We start from the raw sequence: 25012 nt of genomic DNA, 5'->3' as shown, positions 1-25012 counted from the left end.
CACTCCAGGTCAAACCACTGATTGTTTAATCAGATTTATTATGAAGGGTCTTGTGTTTCTGATTGTGAAATAAATATTTGGATATTGGATGAGAGCGCGAGAGAGCAAGCAAGACATGAGGGTAGGGAGGAGATAGTTTAGTTTGGACACAGCAAGTACAAATTCATCACACACATAATGATGCAACTGCTTTGCTCCTGTCATTACTTATGACAAGTTGTGATGAAAATCTGGCTCTTCTGAATAAGTGATTTCTTGTGCGGTGGGTGCAGCTGGATCAATCACCAGGAGATGATTGGGGCAGCTGGAAGGGGAGATGGGAGGGCACATCATCCAAGTGAAAATTTCATTTAGCACTTTCCAAACGGCTATTACAAGTTTCAGTTCAGTACTAAGTTTAGCAGTGGAGGAAAGGGTCTGATTGACCTAATTCTGAAGCAGTACAGCAATGAAATGAAATGAAATAAAGAAGAGTTGAAACTGCTAGAGGCCAGTTGATGGATCTGATGGAGATTACTGCAGTTTGCATTGGGAATTTCAATGCTTGTCAGGCTTCTTTACTTTTCAGTCAGTTCAAAATGAGGAGAGAATTCCCCAGTTTGCTCCAACTTGCGGAGTTCAGCATCTCTGCTGAAGTGGGATGGTTTGGTTCAATGGCTGGTGTGGAGTGTACTTGCCAGGAAATGACACCAGCAGCCATATTTTGTAAGTCAATGGAATCAGAAGAAAAGGGGACTGAAGAGGAAGCAAGAAGGAAAAAGAAAGAATGGATAAAAGGAAAGCCAAATATGAAAAAAGGAAAACCTACTGACAGAAGGAATAGTAGTAAAATTCGAGGAAATTTAAGAGAAAAAAGTAGCACAACTTTTGAATCTACCCTCTGTTGTTTAGGAGGAGAATTGTTATTTGTGAGTTTCTGGTTTCAGTGTCAGAAATAAAATCCCTAACAAACCCCTAAAGAGTATTCACGCCTGCAAAGGGATATCACAGGACAACCCCTTTGGAAAAATAATTTCTTTCCTAGAACATTTTTTTTCTCATTAACTTGGCATTAAAGTATCTGAGTCACATCCATTTCAAATCAATGGACAGAATCCCAAGGACTTCCAGGATGTTCTCTAAAGCTCTAACTGCTATGAACCACAACCAGATTGTCTTCTATTTAATCCTAATTATTCTTTAGGTTCGTGTTTTTGATTCTGAAATATACATATGGATACTGGACTTGAGAGAGGGTGAGAGACCAACGTATGATGGGGGCAGAGAGGAGACAGTTTGGCTCTGACATTACAATTGCATATTCATCACTCATACTATGATATACTGATGTTACTCCTGTCATTGGTTATGTCAAATTGGGGTGCCTAGCAACCACAGCGTAGTATTTTGAATCCTCCATCCAGTGAAGCAGGGCTGGCTAGACCCATGGAACATATTGGAGACACAAGAGTGCTTTGAGAGTGTTATTTTAATAGTTTCATTACCAGAAGTGCTCAGGCACCATGGTGAGGAGGACAGTGTACAATGTAGGTCAAAAGAGAGACAGAGAGATGGACAAGTAATAGTTGGATAATAAGGGAGTGATGGATGGATAGAAAGAGGGGTTTTTGGTATACTGTGGTAGTTTTGGCCAATTTGCACATAGATTTCTTTGGACTTTTATTCTTAAAATGCTGGATTAATGGATGGGTTGTGTGAGTCTAGGCCTGTTTCATCTAACTGTTCAAGGGTAGAGAGTGAAACTTCTCCCCCTCCTGAAGATACTGTATGATACATTGTGTTGTATAATGAGCTCTGGAACTCAGCTGGGGAATTGTCTCCAGAAGTTTACTTTATCATACATGTCCTTAGGTGATTCAGTTCTGATATCATCTTCTCCTCCTTTCTTCTGGAGATTCTAGAACCCGTAAGAAAGTTATGGGCTCACACTCTTTCAGCACCATCTGTCCTTTAGGAAGAAGAAGCCTTTATATAGCTTCTTACATTTGACTTTGTTTTCCAGCATCACATCCAAGACTGCATTATGTTGTCTGGAGTTTTGAGAATTTGAAACCACTCCAGAATCCAGTGCTCTTTGGTCACTCCTTGCTCTATGCAATGAAATAATCTACATCTTAGTCATTAAAAGATTGGGAAGCAGGGACCATTTTCAGCATAAAGTAATCCTTTCTGGGCTCGTGGCATCCTCAAGAAGGGTCACCAAGTGTCTGACATTGATGTCCACACACCATCAGTGTCAGACTTCACAGGTATAACTGAGATAATTGGCCTGAAAGAACATGAGACAAGTCAACTGTGCTTCTCACCCTCCAACTATCGTACTCCATCTTCAACATTGTATAGCTGAGGCTGAAAGTGGGAGAGTTACACCTGAATCCTACTGAGCTTTTGACATTTTGGGGGGCTTTTCTGGAGCCTAGAAGGGCCCTTGCTTATCTGCTTCAAAAGAGGTTCTTGGATCTTTAGAAGGCAGTGCTGGCTGTGAGAGATCAAAATAGCAGTTTAATGAGATTTTTCTTATGGGTCCTGGCACTGTTGACTTCAAGCACTTTTGTGATACTGTGAGGTTTTGTATGTGTACAGTTCCAGGGTGAGTCAATTCATCTAAGAGGCCATCAGTTCAGTCTAGAAATGGTCATGAGACCTGCTCAGATAATAGTTTCATACCTGATGAGGGTGCAGTGATTCTCATTCACGTCACAAGATTGCTGATGTTCAATAAAACAGTCATAAGTTACCTAAATTTACAAAATATTTATAATGTTTGACCCAAAATCTGGTGAGGACTTTTAACCCCTCAGTTTGGAGGAGATGGAAAAGAGACAATGAACCTCTTCCTTATAGAGACCTGGGTAGTTAATAATTGTTAGAGCTTTTTCCACAATCCCCCCGCTGAGATCCTCTTTTCATAAATACAAAAAGTCTGTCTCCCTCATTATGAGCAACTTATTAGCGCAAAGGGAGATGAAGCTTGACAATTCCTTCTGCAGATTTTAGTATCTTGAGACCAGATTTGCAGAAGTGTTTAGCTCACATTTGTGTGAAAGCTACAAGACCAGATTTACAAAATATATCTGCAAATGACTCCTGAGCTCTTTTAAATGTATGACCAAAAGTATCACGCTAGGCACTAATCTGTGCGAAGCACTTTTGAAAATGTGGCCCCAATTATGCATCTTGAGAAACTGAAAATCTAACCTAGAGCTATTTTGAAAATCTGGCATTTTCTGTGTTCAGTGCAGTACCTGCAACCACCAGGAGAGAATTGTGACAGCTAGAAGGAGAGATGGAAGGCTGCATTATTACAGAGAATATATTACTTGAAATCTAGAAATGGCTAATATGTGTTCTAGTTGGACACCAACTGTGCCAGTGCAGAAGGCTTCTGTTTTGAAAGTTGCAGAGCATTGTATCCATACAAGTGAAAGGAAAAGAGGAAAGCAAAAGAAATAAAGGCCACTAGAAGGGAGCTAATAGAGACACTGCAATTCGCAATTGGAATTTCAGTGATTCGAGGATTCTCTCTCTGTGGAATTCACAGCTTTGTGGGAGTTTAAAGATTGGAAACAACTTCTAGTTCTAATCAGTTCATAACGAGGAGTAAGATTCACTTAATCCACCAAATCTGTGCTAAAAATGGAGCTAAGCATTGTAACAGAGAAAACAGCACTAACTTATTCTCATCCAGCTATTTAGTGAACAAAATCTAATTCCTGCCAAAAAATGTGAAGAGGAAATTATTCAGCTAAATTGTAAGAAAAATGCATTTTTCAGTGATTTTTATTTGCAGAAAACAGTATGTGCAGCTCTTTCGCCCACTGCAGTAGTTAATACCTTCCCTTCAGATACATTGGAAGACCAATGATTTTTGGAAGAGTTTACACCATTATACCGCTCCTATTTTCATTTAAGTGTAGGAAACAGAATGTCTACCTCCATGTAAGGAACAAAGCAACTCAATGGGAGAAGTGAAGCTCCCCACTGCCTCCTGCAGTTATCAGCTTCTTGGAAAGAGGCACATGGCCCCTTCAATCAGCAAAACCGGTTTGGGAGAGCTACAGCGGGAGATAAGAGCCGTAAAATAGTAAGTCAATATAAAAACTCTTCAAGTCTTTGCCAAAATGTCTCTTTAAAAGTGATTGAAGACACACTGATGGGTTCTGGAGGTTGGTCCTTCGCATCTGGTTAGGACTTGCCCAGGCACTTTGGATGGAGTTGCTTAAGGCTGAAATCAACCCACTTGGACAATCCTGGGCAGGAGATAGAAAATCATGGCTTCAGTTCAATGTGAGGTGTGTATTTGGAAGGAGAAAAGATCTGTCCCACGAGGCGAGCTGAGAAAATTCTGAGACCAGGTAAGACTTGAAAGAGGGCACATTTACCACACGGGTCAAATGGCACTTTTCCAACTAGGAATAAGGAGCTGGGCATGAGGCAGTGTTCGTCATCTCCACTTGGAGACTGAAAGACCATCATGTTGGGAGCTGCTTGCAGCATTCCACAGCTGATCTTCTAATTAAAGCGTAGGAAAGAGTCTACACTGTTCTATGGAAGGAATTAAGCAACTGAAAGGGAGAAGTGAAGCTCCCCACTGCCTCCTGCACTTGTTAGTGTCTCAGAATGAAGAGTGTGGCCCCTTTAATCAGCGGGAGAGGCTAATGGTGAAAAGGGGATGGGAAGCCGCACCATCTCAAGTAGAAATTTCCTTTGACATTTGGCAAAAGATCTTCCAGTTCTTTCAATCAAAACTCAAGAGGAGGAAAGCGGCTGATGGACTTTTTGTTTCTGAGGCTGCACAACACTCAAGTGGAAGGAAAGGAGGAATGTTCAACCGACAGATGCGGGTTGAAGGATCTAGTGGAGCCAGCTGCAACTTGCAGTGTTATTTAAAGGATTGTAAAGTTTTATTCTTTCTCTCTGTGCCGCTGAACAGATCTGTGGAAGCTGGAAGCCTGGCAACCAGGTCCAGGAAAGCAAGTCGTTGTGTGAGAGGGGTCAGGTTGCTCTTCCCAGTGTGGATTTCAGCACGTGTGTAGGAATTAAGGGCTCAAGCCAAAAGCTGGTGAGGAGTGGAATGGGTAGATAGCACGGTGGTAGGTCGATGTTTCGCAGTGGATGGAAGGAAATGAAAGACAAGAGAAGGAATAGGAAGAGAGAAAAAAGCATAGATGTAAAAGAGAAGAAATGAAAGGAGAGGAATTGAAGATCAGGGAATTAGTGGGCTGGCAGAAGCATTTGACAAGCACAAGAAGGGAGAAAAGAAAGTAAGACTTACTGGAGCATTGGAGGAAACTCTGTCTTGTCTGGGAATCCCAGCTGGAGGCAAGGAACCCCTTTCCAAGCAAGTTCCTTAGTACAGTCCTCAAGTCTTTGCCTAAATGTCTCTTCTAATGTAACTGAGGAGACACTGATGGGGCTGGAGATTGGTCCTTTGTGTCCAGTTAGGCCTCGCACATCACTCCATGCACTTTGGATAGAGTTGCTTCAGGGCTGAAAATCAACCCTGTTGGGAATTCCTAGGCAGGAGATGGTGTTTGACCATCCTTTTGTCCTGTGGATGTTTTAGGAAGCCCGACTTTCTGCACTTCCATTCTTGCAGAAAAAGAAAATAATGGCTTCAAAGTGCGGTTTGTATTTGGAAGGAGAAATGGTCTGTCCTGTGAAAGGGAGCTGAGAAAATTCCAAGACCAAGACAGACTTGAAAGAGGGCACATTTACCACACTGGGCACAAATGGCATTTTTTCAACTAAGAGTAAGGAATTGGGCATGAGGCAGTGTTCCTCCTCCCCATTTGGAGATGGGAAGACTATCGAGTTGGGAGCAGCTTACAGCATTCCACAGCTGATCTGATTTCAGTGGCTGGAAGAGTCTGTTTTGTTCCGTGGAAGGAACTAAGCAACTCAGAGGGAGAAATGAAGCTCCCTACTGCTTTGTGCACTTCTTGGAATACTGGTCTATCAGAAGGTGAGTCTTTGTGCGGTCTAAAGGGGAGATCAGACAGTGCATGATCACATGTGGTTATTTCCTCAGAGTTTCCAAAGGGCTTCTACTGGTTTTGATCTAATATCTACAAGAGGAAAGGTTTTGATGGGCTCTTCTAATGTGGCTCCAGAATATTTAAATAGAAATAAAAAAAGAATATTAAAGTGACAAAAGCCAATTGAAGGATCTGGTAGAGTCTGTTGCTTCTTGTACTCAGGATTCTTATTGTGAAGGTTAGGAGCTCCATGGGATCTGGAAGATTTTGCATCAGCACAAGTAGACCGATAGATTATGTAATTTTGAGTTGAAATCATTCAGAGAAAGGGTTAAGAGGACTGCAAAACCAGTAGAGGCCATTTGAAGGTGTCTGATTGACATTACTGCAATTTGCACTATGAATTTGTAATGCTTGTGAAGTTTCTTTATCTTTCCCTGTGGTACTGAGTTCTTCTGTGGGGGTTAGGGGATTCGAAACGGGACTTAGGAGAGTCTTTCATTTCAATGAGGAGGATTAAGATTTCCCTGTTACACCCAACTTGCGCAGTTTAGCTCTTTTTCAGGAAATGGTGATAAGTGTGTAGTGGCTGGAATTTTAAGTGGCAGTCATATTTTTTCTGTGGAAAGAATAAAATGAAAAGAAGAAAAGTGATGGGACACTAGATAGGGAGGGCTCTGAGTTGCTACAGAGAATTTTTTCCCAAGTATCTGGCTGGTGGGTCTTGCCCACATGCTCAGGGTCTAACTGATTGCCAAATTTGGGGTCGGGAAGGAATTTTCCCCTGGGTCAGATTGGCAGAGACTCTGGGGGTTTTTCGCCTTCCTCTGCAGCATGGGGCACGGGTCACGTGCAGGTTTAAACTAGTGTAAATGGTGGATTCTCTGTAACTTGAAGTCTTTAAACTATGATTTGAGGACTTCAGTAACTGAGCCAGAGGTTACGGGTCTATAACAGGAGTGACGTTCTGTGGCCTGCAATGTGCAGGACGTCAGATTATCATGATGATCCTTTCTGACCTTAAAGTCTATGAGTCTATAAAAATATAGAGAAGAGAAGAGAAGAAAGGATGACAGAGGGAAAAAATCCGAGATTTCAATATTAAAAAAAAAAGGAAACAAAATTTTGAGAATTTTTTAAATAAAAAAGAATAAGTAAGACATAGTGGGGCTGTCTTATCTGGGATTCACAGATTGGGACAAGGAAGTAGTTACCTGTGGAGGTGAGTAACCCCACCTAAATTCCTGAAGTCTGTTTCTAAATAGTTCTTGTAAAATGATTGAGGAGACACTGATAGCCTTTAGAGTTTAGCTAGATATGAGGTAATTTTTTTAAATTTAATGCTGAACAACGATAACATGACTGCTAATTTAATGGGAAATAATTAGGCTATAACTGAACTTTTGGATAACACTATGCGTGTCTCACTTTAAGACATCTTTCTTCAAAGCACTGACTAGAGAGATTCAGGTGCTTCATGTGTGTCATGAAGAATTAAATAAATTGAAAGCTTGTGTCAAAAAGTAACCAAAATGTTGTTTATTAGCCAAAAAAATTGTATTGTGACATGTTGTTCTGCATGAAAAAAACCATTAACTCCATAACAAATAGAGTGATATTCAAAATACATACATTATAATGAGATTCAAGAAACAGGTTGACAGCACCACAAGTGATATATTCAGATCATATCAGATGGTCTTCCCCGGGGGTGCAGTGCACAGTAAAATAACTGAAGGATATCAAAACATATGCACACACAAGGTCAGAAAAATGCAGTCATACATAAGCCTGTCTCAACATTATTATTTCTTAGGAGCAGAAATATATAATGTCCCCAGTGTCATCAGGTTAAAACAATTGTACAAATATGGAGAACTGTAACATTGCACCTTGGCTCTTTTTTTATTTATACAGCACCATAATACACAAGAGAAAATGAACTTCCAAAGTTTTATTTGTACTAATTTCAATACTTAAAAAAAAAAAAAAAGTACAGTAGGATTTATAATTCATTAACAAGCAAACTGCAGAAGCTGAGACTATGTGGGTGCGACATATCTGAATGAAATGAAATAGCATCCACAGTCTTGATCAACATATATAAAATACAGCTGACAATTGTGAATAAAATGATTAAGTCTCAAATCCAAAGCTTCAACACTTTCATTTGAAGTGTACATCTAACAGAGCGGATATTGACAATCAAAGTGAGATGAAGGAACACCCCAAATTTTGCAGGCGTTTTAATTTTTCATAGGCAAGTCACTAGTGTGAGGTTGTCATAATTAATCTGCCGGGGGTGGTTCCTGTATTTGTTTTGTGAACATTACACAGGAAGGATCTCAGGTTCTGTTATTACACAGTGTTGTGTGAAATCAGATGGCTTTACTGCCACTTTCCACCTCTCAGCTTCCATAAACATATGCATAAAACTCTCATTTAACACTATGATATATCTGGTGTTAGCCACTGAGCAACTCAGTGCTGTTCAGGACACAAAGCAGACAGTCCTTGCCATGCAGAGCTTGCAGTCTAAAACAATTACTGATGGGAGCAGTCTGCATGCATCACAGGGAGAACAGACCCCCCTGTAAATATTTAAGCTGAATAATCAGATCTCACCGCCACTCAGAAAATGCACATTGCATATTATATTTACACATATTATCCAGTTGCTGTTGAATCTGTGGGAGAAACAAACAAATACCTTCTGGCCAAATGCCTAAAAGACCCAGAAAAGTAATATCATATCTTTGACAACCCAAAATATTGATTGTTTAGGAATGTCTGTGTGACGTTGGTGTGAGTATGAGTATGTAAACCAAGTACCTGAGCTACCAGAAACAAACCTGAAATGGTGCCACATCAGGAAATATTATAATAGAGATGGGGGACACAGCTAAAGGAATCATGGTCACACTTCATAGTGATGTTCCATTTATAAATAGTTTGAAAAGGGTTAATACATGAGCAGTGATGTTATAAGCCTGTTGCAGCCATAAGATACAGATGTTTATCAGCACATCAGTAGAATGTGTCAAAAGATTATAAGCAAACTCTTGGCCTCTATAACAATTGATTAACCCTTGTAGCCTAGTGACTAGTGAACTGTCCCCTGAGACTCAGGAGTCTATTCCTGGCTCTGCCACTGGGGTCTCCTGGGTCATGTTGGGCAAGTCAGTTCCCGACTCTGTGCCTCAATTTCCCCATACATAAAAAGGGATAATGAAACTGATCTCCTTTATTATTATTATTTACTAAAACATCTATTAATAATTTGTAATTTATTATTTATGATTTATTAGATTTATGAATGGAACCTTACTATAAAGTGTGAATGGAATCATTAGGTACCAGAGTTGCAGTTGCTCTACTGCAGTCAAAACAAGTTTTGGCTTTTTTGTCCCTCCATTTTAAAAAATAATAAATTTAAAATGAAGAGAACCTTCTTAAAAACAAGGACACATGTTGTGCTGTGGGTTTTTGTAATGGTGTGGGAAAACCTAAAACCCTAAAATTGGCAGGCAATAGTGAGTACCAGCTGCTTTACTTCCAGTTTGCACATAGCTGGAACTCAAAGTCTGGGGGATGTGTGTGTTCCACACTTCATGCAGTTTAAAATGCACCCAGGAGTGTAAAGGTTACTGAGGAGTTCGGAAATCAGTGCAGATAATGCAATATTGTTTAATAAATAACAGGCATGGCGTGCTTGTGCACACTATTTTCTAGTGCATCATGCAGTAGAGCAACTGTTCCATCTGTACTGTATGTGACTGAGGGTCAGGGGAGAAAAAGTTTGGTATCTCACCAAAATCAAATATCAGGTTTGGAATAATGCTAAGAGGTTCATTAATATCGGTACAGCACCATGAAAATGTAACACACTACAGTACAAAGTGCTCAGATCATTGTAAGCAAAAGTTAGAACATTTCAACTGCTTTATCCTTATCAATGGTTTTTGCTCTTTTCAATACTAGGACTCTCCTCCCATATAGCTGGGATTTAACTAGGATTCCTTCCCATTTAACAATATGGGAAGGGCACTGTGGCCCACAACCAACTGTCTGCAACCCCCAAGTGGACAACCCCCTCATCTAGACTGCTCCAAATAGTTCTTTGCACTGACTTTGTGGAGGGTTCTCAATGAAAGGTGTTTCAATCTTATTATGTTGCTGCTGCTGCTGCTACAGACTGGGAGACCAAACAGAGATGATTTTGGGTTCCAGACTTCACTGAGTTGGAAGGACAGGTGGTGGGATTAGTAGTTCAAAGAGTCAGAGTGAAGTCAATGGGAGTTTTGCCATTGACTTCAAGGGGGCCAGGATTTCACCGTAAATCTCCAGGATGGAGAACAATGGAAGATTCACACTCATTTGAGAGTGACAATCACTCCAGTGCAGAAGGTCCTGGGCACAACTTAATTTCCCTTTAACATGGGGCTTAAGTGATACCCGCTGCTATGTGTGGACCCTCTGCATGCGGTGATTTTCTCGAAGAGCATTTCACTCCCATGCAGATCATCCATTGAGAAGATACTGGCATTAATTTCAGAACTGGCTGTGTGTGCCTGTATGCTTGACCAAAACAGTCATGTTCTGCGTGACGTCTTCCAGCAAAAAGGAAGAGCAAAGGAAAGCAGTATAGAGTGGAATTGAATAGATTCCAGCTCTTACAAGGATCTTTGCGAAACACTGTGCATCTGATCTAAGGATACTGCACTGCCCTGTTCATCTTACAGCATTATTAAACCCCATTACAATTAACTGTTCTTGTTAGAATCACTGTAGAGCTTACGTAAATATTTGGCTGCCAGGAATGCTGTTATTGGTGTAGCGTAAAACAGAACTGAGTGTTGGTAGAGATACCACATGAAAGTTTCAATGTTTTCTGCCCTGGGTGTGTCACACAGTCCTGCTTTGAATGAGGTAGCTCAGTTGTGAGTTGAAGCATGGGAGGATGCATTGCTGTCCAACACTCAAAGCTATATTCTTCCCTTTTCCACAAGACTATAAAAATACCAGTAAATTTTTAATTTTTTTCTTTTACAATTTATAAAAAGCTTTTACAAAAAAAAATGTGCACTCTCAAACTTCTGTTCCATCATGTAAATTGTTGTGAACTTTGACCTCTAAGTTCACTTGTTTGACCTTCGCACCTTTGACCTTGTAGGCACCCTCATTGTCACTTAATATATTGATATTCCTTACAGTGCAGTATTGTCTGTTTATGTTCTTCTCTGCCCTTTCTATATTTTTCTTGGGTACTTCTATCTTGGTGTTGAGAGGATATTCCTCCATGATGTCTTTGGCAGGCTTTTTCTTCTTCTTCTTCTGCTTTCGACATTTCCTAGTTATGAAGCAAACTAACAGGAGCACGAGCAGCAGCAGCATGATGGCAGCAAAAGCACTTCCTATGGACGCCCCTGTTTGTGATAAGGAAGCAGCCGTGACTGCTTCCTGCACCTCCAGGCTCAGCGATTTCATGTTGGTGCCATTCTTGACTTGGTCGCCTTCATTGTCATAGATCAAGGAGTCATCCAGAATCAGTCTGCCGTTGTTGTCCACCAGGTCCCTGCGGCTGCGTTTCAGGTGGTGAGTGAGAGACCGTTGAACACGGGGCCCTGCAATGGTTTCTGGGCCAATTATATAGATCACCTGAAGGTACCACTGGTGTCCAGCTTCCACCTTTATGACAGCACATACACACAAGAGACTTTACTCTGGGACTTTAGCTAAAGTGATGCTAGAATTCTGTTCATAGCAGATGGAAATAGGTAAGTGCTACTCTATAAGCCAGGGACAAGTGCATGTTATAGGTACCTGTCTGTGCCTGATTCACAGATATTATGGGTCTGTTACAGTCCTCGGGGAGCTTTAGCTCAAGCTGTAGCAGCTCATGGTTTTAGCTCTGGAGGTCCTCATTCAGTTCTCCATGCACCGACCACAATGGAAGCCATCACACTATCACACAGTTTGGTGACCAATAGCAATATATTAACAATTTTTGGTGACCAAAAGATGGGGGCAAGTATTGCCCAGAATATTTTGTCAATATTTTGTTTCAGTGTTAATCATTTTAAAATGTTCTGTCCAGTTCTAGAAATAATAAATAAATAAATAGCTGGTTGGATTTTTTAAAATTTCCTTTATGTCATTTTGTGTCAACATTATTTGTCTGATGCCCAAAAATTCATATTTTTTTCCATTTTTAACTTCTGAAAGTTTGACAGTTTTTGATTTTTGAAAGAACAGTAAAATTGTTTTTATAAATTTGTTTATGGTTTTTGACCAGCTCTGATAACTATGATAATCCTAATAAATTATTCATAAATAATAACTCTTTTAAAAGAGACTCTTTGCTGAATGGCTTGGAGAACTGTCATTACAAATATTTAATTATAAATATATTTTAAAAACTAAATACAGCACTGTCTTAGGAAAGGTCAAACAAATAAATCCAGTCTGGACGTTGGTGGGGAGCTGAACTTTGTCTGAACGGTATTCATTGTCTAATTTAGGGTCTGATCCTCAAGAATGCTGGGCAGCCCTAAATCCAAATAGAGTTCAATGGGAAAATGTGGGAAAAGTGTAAGGGAGGGGAAGGGGAAAATAATGCATATTTATTTAATACAGTTTATAAAATTCTCCCATCTAATGCCTCTTGTTCCAACATATGATGATTTTAAGGTGAGCTGAGATGAATCTCAGGGAAGAGCAAGTTCCTTGTCCAAGAGCCCACCATAGCTAAGGGGCTGAATCAATGTGCAATGAGTCAATAGGAACCTTCAAATTGATTAACATACAGCTCCTGTAAAACCCACTGATAGATGGCTTCCTTCATGTAGCTGTTGACAATGTAGATCTCACCTATATTCTAAACTTGCTCATTGAGTCATATCTTGCTGGGTAACTATGCAGAGACAGCACCCACCTTCTAGGAATTCCACCTTTGTAACTGAGTGGCTTGATCCCGGGAGAACTGCTAAGTACTCTAAATTCCTGTGGACTTCAGAATAAGTTAAAGGGGCTCAGCACATTCGCAAACTGAACACTAAGGAATTCCTCCCTGAAGATTAGCATTAAAAGAAGTTAATATGACCTGGGTTCAATGAGACTCTGCATGGATACAGACTAGTGCTGTGCTAGTGGATCCCAGTACAGAATTAGAGCCCTAAATTGTTGAAGAGTGTTTCTGGCACTAGGAAATATGTGCTGCCTTTGTCCACAGAAAATTAGATAAGACTGCAAGGCTTGCCCTAGTGTGTGTTGGAATTCTATACATACAGGGTCAGGCCTAGAGTCTGTAAAGCACAAAGTATCTTGGACTGTCTGCAACACAAATTTTGGTTTGTGGTGCTGTACATCTCATGCAACGCACCTTGTAGAGAGCATCCACTTTCATAGTAAATCCATCCACTCCTGGCATGCTGCTCACCAAGTGGAAATCAGACAATTCAGAGGCAAAGTGGGCATCAAAAGGTACATCGTGGAAGTACTTATCAGTAACTTCAGGTTGGTTTCGGTCCTGGAATTTACAGAAAGCAGTATGTACTGAAGAAATGTGAACATACTCTATGGGTGACACATGCATTAGTAACAAACTGGCAATCAACAGCTACATGACAACTGAGGTTTGTCAAAGTTGACTTTTTGGTTAATGTGTTATAGGAAGCAGCAAAAGGACACAAGAAGAGCATTTCTCACTCATGTCCTTGTGCCTCCTTCCAAGCTGACCCAGCACGGCTCTCTTCTTGTGCATCTAAAGGCCATCCTCTCGAGACAAAATCTTCCTTAAAACACACTCCTTCCTTAACTCCGGGTGCTAATCCAAAGACATAAGTGTCCCTATTCCTAATATTGCCTTTCGTTTTTTCCCCAAGAGAAATTTAAACCAGTTTTTTTCATAAATTATCCAGTTGCCGTTATTTTCCCCAGAGAGAGACTTCTGTGCTCCTGTTAGAGTTCTGCTACTCTCCCAGTTTCTTACTTCAGCTTCCCTTCTTCCTGCAAAGACCAAGCCACAGCCAACAATTCCCTGCTGAACTAGACTCAGGAGGACTTCACTAAAAAGGACATCATCAAGCGCTGCTCAATCAAACATAAAAATGAACACGGAGGCCCTAATACAGTGTTGAGATCCATGTGGGTATGTGTCTGGGGCTCAATAAATTAGCCACAGCCACCTGAGGCTAAGCATGTCACCTCTGCAGATCTCTCAGAGCGGAAGCAAGAATCCAGGTCCAAGAATAATGCCCCACCTCTCTCAGCCAAAAGTCAAACCCAAGTCCCAGGTCCATGCAAGTGGTTGTGCAAAGTGCCAGCTCCTAGGACTTAGGTAAGAATAATTTTTAATAAAGGCATTTCAGAGCATAAGAAATAATTATAATTGCAATTTGATTTACAGCATTTCATATTTTGTTTGTAATAGACCATTCCTAGATTAGATTTATTAAACTAAACACCCCAGTGCCGTGTGTAACCAGCCTAATACATAGATGCATGAAAATTTACTCAGAATACTAAGGGTACCTTTTATTATGCTGCTGAATGGTAGCATGACTGCCATCCAGGACCCTGGTAAATGTTAATTTCAAAGTCTGCACTTACAGTTCAACATGTGGTGTGCACTAATCACTATTTCATACAATGAAAGAGGATTTTTGTTAAACTGATGGGTAAACGTCCTTCTATATGCTGAGGGGGCTGTTGTTACAAATATATTTGTATAACCTTTAGACCTCATTTTTAATGGAGAAAATCACAAGGACGTTCCTCAACTTTTTCCCAGTCCTCAGACCAACGGAAAGGTGTCTGAATAAGGAGTGAGGAAAAGATGGGTAACGTCCACAAGATTTGGATTTATATTTAATATGATCTAAAACCCCCACCCTCCTGCCTTTCACATAGCTGTGCAGTAAGATGCTACTTGCATTAGGAACATATAAGAAAAAGTGGGATACAGACAGCCCTGCAGGCAAATATTTCAGTGAAAGCACACAGAACTAAAGGCGTGTCTACTCTACAGGTGAGAACCTCACCCCTGCTCCAGCCCACTTATGCCGCATAAAGGGGCTAGAGTGGCCTAAAAGAGCCCTAAAGGCCTTGTATCCAGCTATGGGAGGATTCCCCCAGTGCTGGCACTGAGGAACACAGGTGTACGGCTGCCTCCAGAGGATCCCTTTAGCTAGCATGCTAAGAACTGGAGTGTGGCTGTGGCAGCATGGGCAGCAGCTCAAGCTAGCGACCCTACTACAAAATCTGCCTGATCCCTGGGTATATACTCGGGTGGCTAGCTTGAGCTGCCACGATCACACTGCTATTGTCGGTCTACCTGCACTGGGAGCCATGCTGCAAACTTGGAGACAAAAAAGCCTGGTGTAGACAAGGCCTGAGGAGAGCGATTGAGCAGACTAAACTAAAAAATGAGAGCTATGGATCAAACAAACAGCCTGGGTTTTAGTTACACAGTGTATGTGAAGAAGAGAAAGCGAATTTAGTGCTCATGAAAGATGCTGGATCAACAATCCAGAACATGAGGTTGTTTTATACACGGAACGTGCACAGTGCGGACAACAGCTGGGAAAGCTTCCCCTCCTGTCCAGTCAGGGTCTGTCTACACTAGGAAAATGTGGTGCCATTTCACAAACATGTTAGCTAAACACAGGGACCATAGTGTTACCCACGACAAGCTAAAGTGTGTTTCAACATCACCGCCTTGGTCTAAACAAGGTGATGTTTAAAACATGCTATTTAAGATGTGGCAGCTATCGTGCTTGCTAAATGGCTCATTTTCCTCATCTGGAATGGGCCTCATTGTGCCTCACTCCTGACCTGGGTAAGAGAGTAGTTTCGTCTCCATCTTCATTCAGTAATTTTGTGATGTGAACTGTGTCTTTGAGATTTGCTCAACCTCACTGGCTCTCCATGGAATTTTATCAGACCAAAGGCAATATCAGAAATACAAAGTGTTCCTGTCACAGATTCTCACACGGTTTAGCAAAGAGATGGTTCCAGAATCTGCCCTGACATAACTACCCACAACTCCACAGCTGCCACAATTCCGTGTCACAATTTTGTCCAGTGTACAACCTACCAGTAGCAGAAATCTGTGTTTTAGGTACTTGTTGGGTTGAATACAGCCATACTGTGGCCCTTCATTATAGATTGTTCCAGTAGGGTCAAAGAAAGGCACATAACCATCCTTGCCAGTACACAGATAGACTTTTTCCAGCTGCAGTTTGTAGGCAGCATTTAGATTTTGTTCGGGATTCCAAAGCACACGGCCATATAGGATTTGACCTGACAAGGTTGAGAGAATAATAGTCATATTTATATACAGGGGAGGAAGAGGAGCTATTCAGAAAGACTAAAGAGACCACCTACACAGCCAAATTAACCAGGCTGGGGAATAATATTATGATAGAGTTTAGAGTTGCCGATGTAGATGGTGCCATATTGTGGTATGACTGTATTATACAACAGTTATAGGCATGGTCTTACAGGGTTGTAGCATGATTCTGTAACACAGCATGCTCACATAGGCAAGACGAATCTCCGATATCACATCATTTCTCTTACACAATAATAGAGGCTGCACAGATGGATCCTTTAGCTAAAGTAAATTAACAAGGCGAAGGAAAAAGCCTTACCCTTTGAAAAAGCTCCTTTGTAATCCATTTCTGCCAAAGACATTTCAGATTTCGTGGGATCCATCAAAAATACTTTCTCATTGTTACAGAGCTGAAACTCTGTGTTCAGAGAGTATACGACAGGAACTGGGCGGTTTGTCTGCTGGAAGGCAATTGGGATCAAAAATCTAAATTTGGGAGGAGGAGAAAAAAAAAAAAGACAGTTACCTTTTCCAGAACTGGTGTTGAGATGTGTTGCACATGTCCAGTCCATATTAGGTGTGTGTGCTTGTCACATGCACCGGTGTCAAAAGTTTTTCCATCAGCAGTATTGGTAGGGGACCGGCTCTGGCGCCCCCTGGAGTGGCGCCTGCATGGCACAGTATAAGGGGCACCGCCACCTCCCCCAACCCTCAGTTCCTTCTTGCCAGAAATTCTGACAGTGGGGAAGGACAGCAGATTACAGAATGGACATGAGCATCACGTCTCGAAGAGCACCAGTTACGGAACAGGTAACTGTCTTTTCTTCTTCAAGTGCTTGCTCATGTCCATTCCATATTGGGTGACTCCAAACAGTACCCCTGGAGGTGGGTAGGAGTTCATGGGCCATGGATAGGCGATTATGGGCGATCATGATAACCTGCGCCTGGTCTCTCTTGATCTTTGCCAGGGTCTGCCAGCGCCTGCTGGTGTACATGACAACATACACTTGTGTGGTCTGCCATGCCAGGCTCCAGATGCGGCCCCTGCAACAATGGCTGGCGACGGTCTATTCCCCGTCCCAAGACCCCCTGGAGAAGATTGTTACCATTCCCCAGACGATACTTACCTCACTGAGATGGTGGACTGACCACAGGACAGTCCTGGAAAGGATTCCTTCCATTCAACAACCCTCCTCACTCCATCAAGTTGGTGTTGGACACCTCCGACTTCAGCTGGGGGGGCACATCTTGGCAATCTTCAGACACAGGGGAAGAGGTCTCTGGAGGAGGCATGGTTACAAATAAACGTCAAAGAGCTCCGAGCAGTCCAGCCGGCGTGCAGTGTTTTCTTTCCCCACCTGTCTGGCAAGGTGTTACGAGTCCTGACGGACAACACAGCCTCAATGTTCTACATCAACAGGCAAGGGGGAGCATGCTCGTCGGCTCTCTGTCAGGAGGCGCTCCGTCTCTGGGACTTCTGCATCAGCCATAAAATCCACCTGGAAGCTTGTCACCTTCCTGGTGTCAGGAATACGCTGGCAGACCAGCTCAGCAGGGACTTCTCCTCTCACCACAAGTGGTTGCTCCATCCAGAGGTAGCCTGCATGATCTTCCAAAGGTGGGGACTCCCCAAGTGGACCTGTTCGCTACCAGACAGAACAGGAAATGCCACCGGTTTTGTTCTCTACAGGGTCTGAGCAAGGACTCCCTCTCTGATGCCTTCCTCCTGTCGTGGTCAGGGAGCCTGGCATCATCCTGAGGAACTGGGTGAAGGGGCCTCGTCTGGCGATGACTAGGACGATTCCAGTGCCGTGGGAACCTCCACATCCATTGGTGGTCCAGCAGCTTGTGCCACTGGGTCCTCTTGGACATTTGGGGTCTTACCCCCCCAAAGTATGGAGCACTGAAGGGGGACGGGATACTGAGGCCGCTGGCCTCTCCGAGGTTCCCCACACCGATCGGGCAGCCTGGAAAGGTTGGGTGAACCCCCAGGGGTTCCACAGATACCATGGAGCCGGCCATTGTGCTTGGGTCCATGGGACAGCTTTCGATGCCGATAATATAGATGGCATCGCCAGTAGCAGGGCTTGTCCCACAGGCAGGGAACCTCGTTCTGAGCCGGAGCGACCAGCGGAACAGTCGGTAGTGGGTGACCAGGATCGGGCCGAGCGGTAGCTCTTGTCCAACCGGTGCCGGTCGCTGCATCCTGAAGTCGACCTGTCCGAGCGAGACTCTCTTGGTTGGGTTCTCGGGGACCACCAGCGTTCGGCATATCTGCGTTGGATACCCGGCGATCCACGCCTCATGCTACTTGACCAGTACCGGGATGTTGAATGGGACCGGGAGCTACTATTGGGTGGTTGCCGGGAGGATCGTCCTGAGCAGGGAGACCTCCTTCTAGGAGACAGGCAATGATGGCTCAGTGATAGGCGGTCTCTGGTGTCCGATCGGTCCTGGGCCCTTGGAGACGGTCGGGGCTGGTCCCAGAGTTCTTGCCGGGTGACGCGTGCCTCAGAGGGTCTGTGCCAATCTACCAGCAAGGTACACTTCGAGTCCCTCTATCGGTGCCCCCGGTGCGGGGACCGAAGAGGACTCCACTGAGCCTGTCTCTCCAGTCTTGAGGCGTGACAGCTTCGGGTGGGCGAACGCTGGCGGGACGTCCCTCTCGATGGGGATCGGTACCGCTGAGGCAGGGACATGCATAGGTCCCAACATGGGTTTTCTCCAAGACCAAGGTACTGCAGGAGCAGATGTGGGTGGCAGTGGGAGCGTCAGGATCTCTTGAGCTGTTCAAAGAGCTTCTGGTGTCGACAGCACCTAAAGCTGGATAGGGCCTGCACCGCTACCTGGGGTCGCAGGCAAAGCATGGGATGGGCTGCACTGCTTGATTTGTGCTGGGGGTGTTGAGCTGCCTGGCACGGGTTGTGGCTCACCCCAGGCCCTTTTCTGTCCCTTATTGGAGGTAGGCGATCTTCCCCGCCCAGTCTTTTCCGGCTTCTTCCCTGGAGCCGTGGAGGCTGCGGTGCTTAGTGTGGAGTCGGGCTGCTGCTCCGCTGCTAGAGTGAGTGCCGACTCCATTAGGAGTGCTCTTAGACAGATATCACGCTCCCTCTTCGTCCTAGGTTTGAAGGACTTGCAAATATGGCACTTGTTGCTTATGTGCCCTTTGCCTAAGCACCTTAGTCTCACTGACAGGCATAGGCCATTTGCAGCGATCGCAGGGCTTAAAGCCTGGGGACCGGGGCATGCTCCGTCATCCGGCTGAGTCCCGTTTGGGACTAACGAAAAGTTGAGAACTACTACTAACGGTAACTAAGAAACTACTAACTATATAAAACTATGTTACAGGTTTTCAAAGTTCACAAGAACAGAAAACGAAACAACGCTAGCTGAAGCAGCAGATGTTCCAACACCGTGACTGGCGGCAAGAAGGAACTGAGGGTGGGGAGAGCCGGTGGCACCCCTTATACTACGCCATGCAGGCGCCACTCCGGGGTCACCAGAGCCAGTCCCCTACGGATACCACTGAGGGAAAATCTTCCGGCACCAGAGCACGTGGTGAGCACACATACCTAATATGGAATGGACATGAGCAAGCACTCGAAGAAGAAAAGAAGGTAAGGTAGCTTGGACTTGTCCACACACATAAGTTATGCCACTTTAAACATACCCATATAGTTAAATCGGAACACCCTAGAGTGGACACAGTTATACTGATATAAAGGTACTTATACTGGTTTAGCTTATTGCCATATGGGAAGGGGAATAAGCTATACTGGTATAAAGCACCTTTATACAAGTAATGACATCTACACTAGGATTTATGCCGGTGTAATTATTTCTACGAAAAAATCACACCCCTAACCGACACAGTTCTACAAAATCTGTGTGTAAGACTCAACCTTAGACTCTTATCTTCCCCTGAGCTGCAGACACCACAAGTCAGCATTTTCCTCCAGAGATGTAGCATCTGCTAAGAGCACGGGAGTCTACAGAAGAACCCAGCAGCTGTGATACTATTGTTTGACACTTTGGAGCTTTATTTCCTACTGTTTATATGCTCAAACTGGAGCATATGGGGCACAACACTCATTAATAACAAATAGCTGTTGCCTGGTATAAAGGCTATGCATCAAGCGTGACATTTTCTCAGTTGAGGAGGGCTACTGCACACTATTTAAGCCTATGGGCAGGGCTGTCTAGTGGGGAGCAGACACAAAAGGTGGGTGAAGTAATATCTTTTACTGGATCAACTTCTGTTCAGGGGGGAGCAGGCAGATTCGTTGTGGGCTTCTGCATCACCTACAAGCCATGGAATTGGGACTGACTAAACCAGCATGGATCTGGGGTTTGCAGGCAGGCCAAGGGAATGAGCATGAGTTTCATATACCCAAATGCCCCATAAAGGATGGAGAAAGACAGTGGCCACTAACCCACCTTTAGTAGTGATCACAGAAGAGCCATAGATTAGGACAGTGAATTTCATCTTCTACAACCCAACTCCTACTTAGTAGCCTGCATGCAGCCCAATTACTCTGGCTGAGTGTATGAGGGTGGGGGCAGTGAACTTCACCCCAAAAGGAGAACGAGAACAACGTGGTTCTGATTTTCAGTTGTCCTGAGCACTGCAGCTCCCACTGGAGCTACTGATATTCAGCACCTGTGACAATCAGGCCTGTGTTACAGATTGTCTTTGACAGAAGCAAAAGGAAACAAAAAAGATCTCATGCTTTCCCCTGCCTTTCTGACCATTTTTTGCTGACATCCGAGCCAAGGGCTCAGAAGTAGTGAAACTAGCCATGTTACAAACCGTTCTGAGTGGCTCCAGTCAAAGTATAGATTTAATGTTGAGGGAGCCCTGTTCAACTATTTTGATGGAGGATAGTCTCATTCACTGCTAGAATTCAAAGCCAAAAGGGAGTTTTCTCCCTCTTGTTTCTGCTGTTGTTATAGCTCATGGCATATGCCTGCTGTGTCCATGCAAATGATGCACGGAGACAGACAGTATCCTTGTAAAGCTAGCACAAAGTCAACACTGATCTAAACCATTTCAGCTTGTGGTGCTGTGTACGTTACTCCTCCTCCTCTGGGGACATATTCCCCTGCACACATTCTGTTTGAATAACTAAGTGGCTTTTTTGAATATCTATGAAATTCGTGTACCCCAACCACATTCACCTCTCAATATAACTATGCCTCATTCCTATGTCCACACACTTCGATCTCTTTCAGTGGAGGGTTCTTCATTTCTGACCCCACAAACTATCAGTTACTCATATGCTCCACTCCCTTGAAGTTAACACATTTATAACAACTCTGAATGCAGGCCTTGAGGTCTGAGAGAGCAGTGAAACAGGAGAATAGTGCCTCTCCTCACCTTTCTGGGGCATGAGCAGTACATGCCAATGGCTTGTCTCCTGGGTCAATCCACGGCTGTGTGGGCTGCACAGTACAAGGGATTAAGTAGATTGTGTACTCTCCAGAATAGTCCTTCCTGGAAACAGATGGGAGATGCCATGGTTACCGTATTAATCTGGGAGTTGTTTACCTGCCTGGAAACATTTATCAGATGGGCAGTTGCATAGCTTCTTGCATCCAGCATTTTCTCATTAGTACAAATGATTATCCATGCATGTTGCACTATTCTAATACTGAAGATAAAAGTTTTGAACCACCACCACCAGGTGTAACTCCATCAATTCCAGTGGAGTTACAGCAGGGATGAGAATTTGGTCCACAATAATTAAAGATGCTCTATTTGCCTGTGTGAATGAACACAGCTGGATGAGAGACAAGGGATCATTTACTGAAATGATACTAAGAAAAGCAGAGTGAATGAAGATATTTCTAGATCATAGCATAAGTACTTATATCAAGGATAGCCTTAATTTTAATTAAACTGTGAAACACAGGGATTGAAATCCTGCTTTAAAGTGCAAATCTCAATGCGCCCTTAGGAATGAAGTCACTACCAGTACCTCCATGCTACTTACACAAATATTTTGTTCCCCCCCAAAAATGAATTCAGTATACTTGAAAGGAACTGGATTGACAGCCCTGGAGATTAAGCTCTTCCTTTACTCACATGACAGACACAGCGTCGGCTGTAGCAGTGAAAGCTGCCCTCCTATGTGCCTCATCTCAAAACCTTGAGGTAATGCAGGTTCCATAGGCCATTCAATTCTAGTTCCCTTTGCAGAGCCTGCTCACCAGGCAGATAGTGATGACTGGACTTGAGGCCACTGAATCCATTTTACATAGGCCACCAACAATCCTTGTTATGAGAAACCATATAGGTATATAGTGCTTACTAACATAGGGCCAGATTCTAGTACCTTTACTCAGCCAGTAAAGTAGTATTTCATTCTACAAGTCGTCCCATTGACTGAGGGTATCAGAATCAGACACATTCCCTGCTGTAAAGGGCCTACAATTTAAGGTAAACAAACAGAAGATAGGACACGGAGAAGAGGAGAGGAGGCAATTGGATAAAGAGAAGAAGGGGTTTTGAAGATGTGTCAATTATATAAGATGATACAGAACATAGCTGGAGGAGGAAGACAAAGGAGCCACCAGATAATAACAAAATTAGGGGCTACCCACCAACCAGAGTATAATTCAGCTGTTGCCATTGAAGTGAATGGAAACCTTATTGTCAGTTGCCTTGCACCTTGTGTAGTCATTTACCCCAGAGCTACACAGGTGCAGGGCAACCGAAAATCAGGCCCAAAGACTCCATATCCCATGACCAATCCCCTGACCTATCCAGGCCCCTACAAACGATAGGTGAGAAGTTCTTGGACAAACACTTACAAGCATATAAAAAGAAGCCCTGACCATGTGTTCAGGATATCTGACAGATGAGACTGTTGCCATTCACTTATTATACCTCTATTCTTATATCCTAGGCCCAAAAGAGCCTTTCGGCTTAGGCAAGATCCAAACAGATTAGAGGATTTATCAAGGCCACCCAGGCGATAAACAGAAATAAAGTTTCATGCTAGTGGCTAATGCCATAACAGCAGAGAGAGAAATTAAGTGCTAGTATGACTGAACTGGACACTTCGCTCCAGGATGCTGTTAATGCTGGCATTCTCAGCACGCACAAACACCATTCTGTCGATGGAAGCTATAAAGCCGATTGTACCCACAGTCCTCCTTCCTCACCTGTTATAGGAGCTGGTTGCCCTCCACAGCTGATAGGGGGAGTCAAAAGTCTGTGCACTCCACAAAAGCTGCAGATCGAACTCAATCCCTCCTAGGTGGTCTGGAGTCATTATAAAAGACTTCACATCTGGCAGAGTGTGGTGTTCCATCACAAAATGCCCTGTATGGAGGAATACAAATACATCACCTACAGATACATATTTTTACCTGTATCTAGCCTTCTTGCAAACTTGTGTTGAAGTCACGTGCTGGAGAGGTGGTCAGTAGAATATCTAATGTTCCATTAGAGGTTTAAAATAAAACAAAATATGAAAAGATCCAATCTTGGACCTCAAGAACTTGGAATTCAGTGGGATAACTCATGTGAGCAATGGTTACTTGTGAAAGTCAGGATCAAGCCTGCCCTAAGGAAAATTTACAAACACCACAATGGTAAAACACTCGCAGCTGATGTACAGTAGCACTCCCACTGTTGCCAGAGCAACAATCAGAGGATTTCAGAAAGTCATTCGTCTAGACAGGGCCATGACAAAAGTAGTCTCCTGCCACGACCAGCTGACTCTAACAGCAGCCAGCAAACTCTGGTGTATAGGAACCTCACTCCATCCAGCTGCCTACTATTAATGCCGACACTTTCACTGCTGGCGATGGGAGTCCCCAATACCTGGCATTAAACTGGGCTTGCTCTGGTTTCCTGTTCCTTAGAGCACTGGCGCCTGAAGGCAGAGAGTACAGCTGGCCTGCCCTGGGCAGGAACAAGTGGAAAAGGAGTAAGGCAGACAGAATACTACCAGTCCTTCCCAATGCAGGTGAATTATGGTGCAAATAAACCCAGGGAATGAATAAAACAAACAGCAACCAGCTAAGAGGATAACAGCAGAAAAGCAAATTGGCCTTTGGGTAAAAATAAATTCTTTGAACGTGAACATTGCCCTCACCCATATACAACAATCCTAGAACTTTATCATCACTGTCCTCAGGACCAATCAATATTTGTATGATGTTCTAAATCAAAGATAACACTCTTACCTCTGAATTTGGCATGGGTCTTGAACTCAATAACCAGCCGGCCATCCTCTCGGATATAGATCCTTATTATTTGCAGCCTGGCGGAGAGAACACTGTCTGTCTGAATCCCTGTATGGCCAGATCAAGGAGAAAGTGAATGTAACAGCAAGGGGACTGTCTAGAACATCTGCTTGCAACGAACGAATTTACATCACCAGCATGTATTCCAGAGGTAGAGAATCTGATAATACACATCCAGGGCCCAATCCTTGCAGCTCTTACTCAATGTGAGTACCGAGACTACTCCTGGGAGGGCTGCAGGGTTGGGGTCTCCGCTTCAGCTGGTCGGAAATTTATTGATGAAACCTAAGTTACCTCTAAGCTATGCGGCCATGCAGCAGGCTATCAAGGGCCGTGCAGACAGGGAGAGGCACCTCTCCCTAGGCCCCAGCCTCGGAGCTGCCGCAGCCGGGGCGGGGCACCTCTCCCCCAGCCCTGGGCTGCTGTGGCAGAGAGGGTCGGGGGG

General features: G+C 43.6%; 1 protein-coding gene across 2 annotated transcripts in view; it reads right to left on the bottom strand.

The window, feature by feature from the left end:
- Positions 1–7502: 7502 nt before the first annotated feature.
- Positions 7503–25012, bottom strand: part of FRAS1 (Fraser extracellular matrix complex subunit 1) — a 299172-nt gene continuing 281662 nt past the window's right edge. For both annotated transcript variants that reach the window (XM_043544852.1, XM_037896738.2), the window contains exons 68-74: positions 24508–24615; positions 23479–23638; positions 21689–21805; positions 16631–16797; positions 16075–16280; positions 13360–13506; positions 7503–11666 (exon numbers count right to left, since the gene is read on the bottom strand). In XM_043544852.1, the coding sequence (XP_043400787.1) occupies positions 11067–11666; positions 13360–13506; positions 16075–16280; positions 16631–16797; positions 21689–21805; positions 23479–23638; positions 24508–24615 (1505 nt within the window). In that variant the 3' untranslated portion in view covers positions 7503–11066. The remainder of the gene's footprint in view (positions 11667–13359; positions 13507–16074; positions 16281–16630; positions 16798–21688; positions 21806–23478; positions 23639–24507; positions 24616–25012) is intronic.

This window comes from Chelonia mydas, chromosome 4 (genome assembly GCF_015237465.2).
Source record: "Chelonia mydas isolate rCheMyd1 chromosome 4, rCheMyd1.pri.v2, whole genome shotgun sequence".
NCBI lineage: Eukaryota > Metazoa > Chordata > Testudines > Cheloniidae > Chelonia > Chelonia mydas.
Note: the sequence above shows the minus strand (reverse complement) of the source record. Positions and strands in the feature narration are given on the sequence as shown.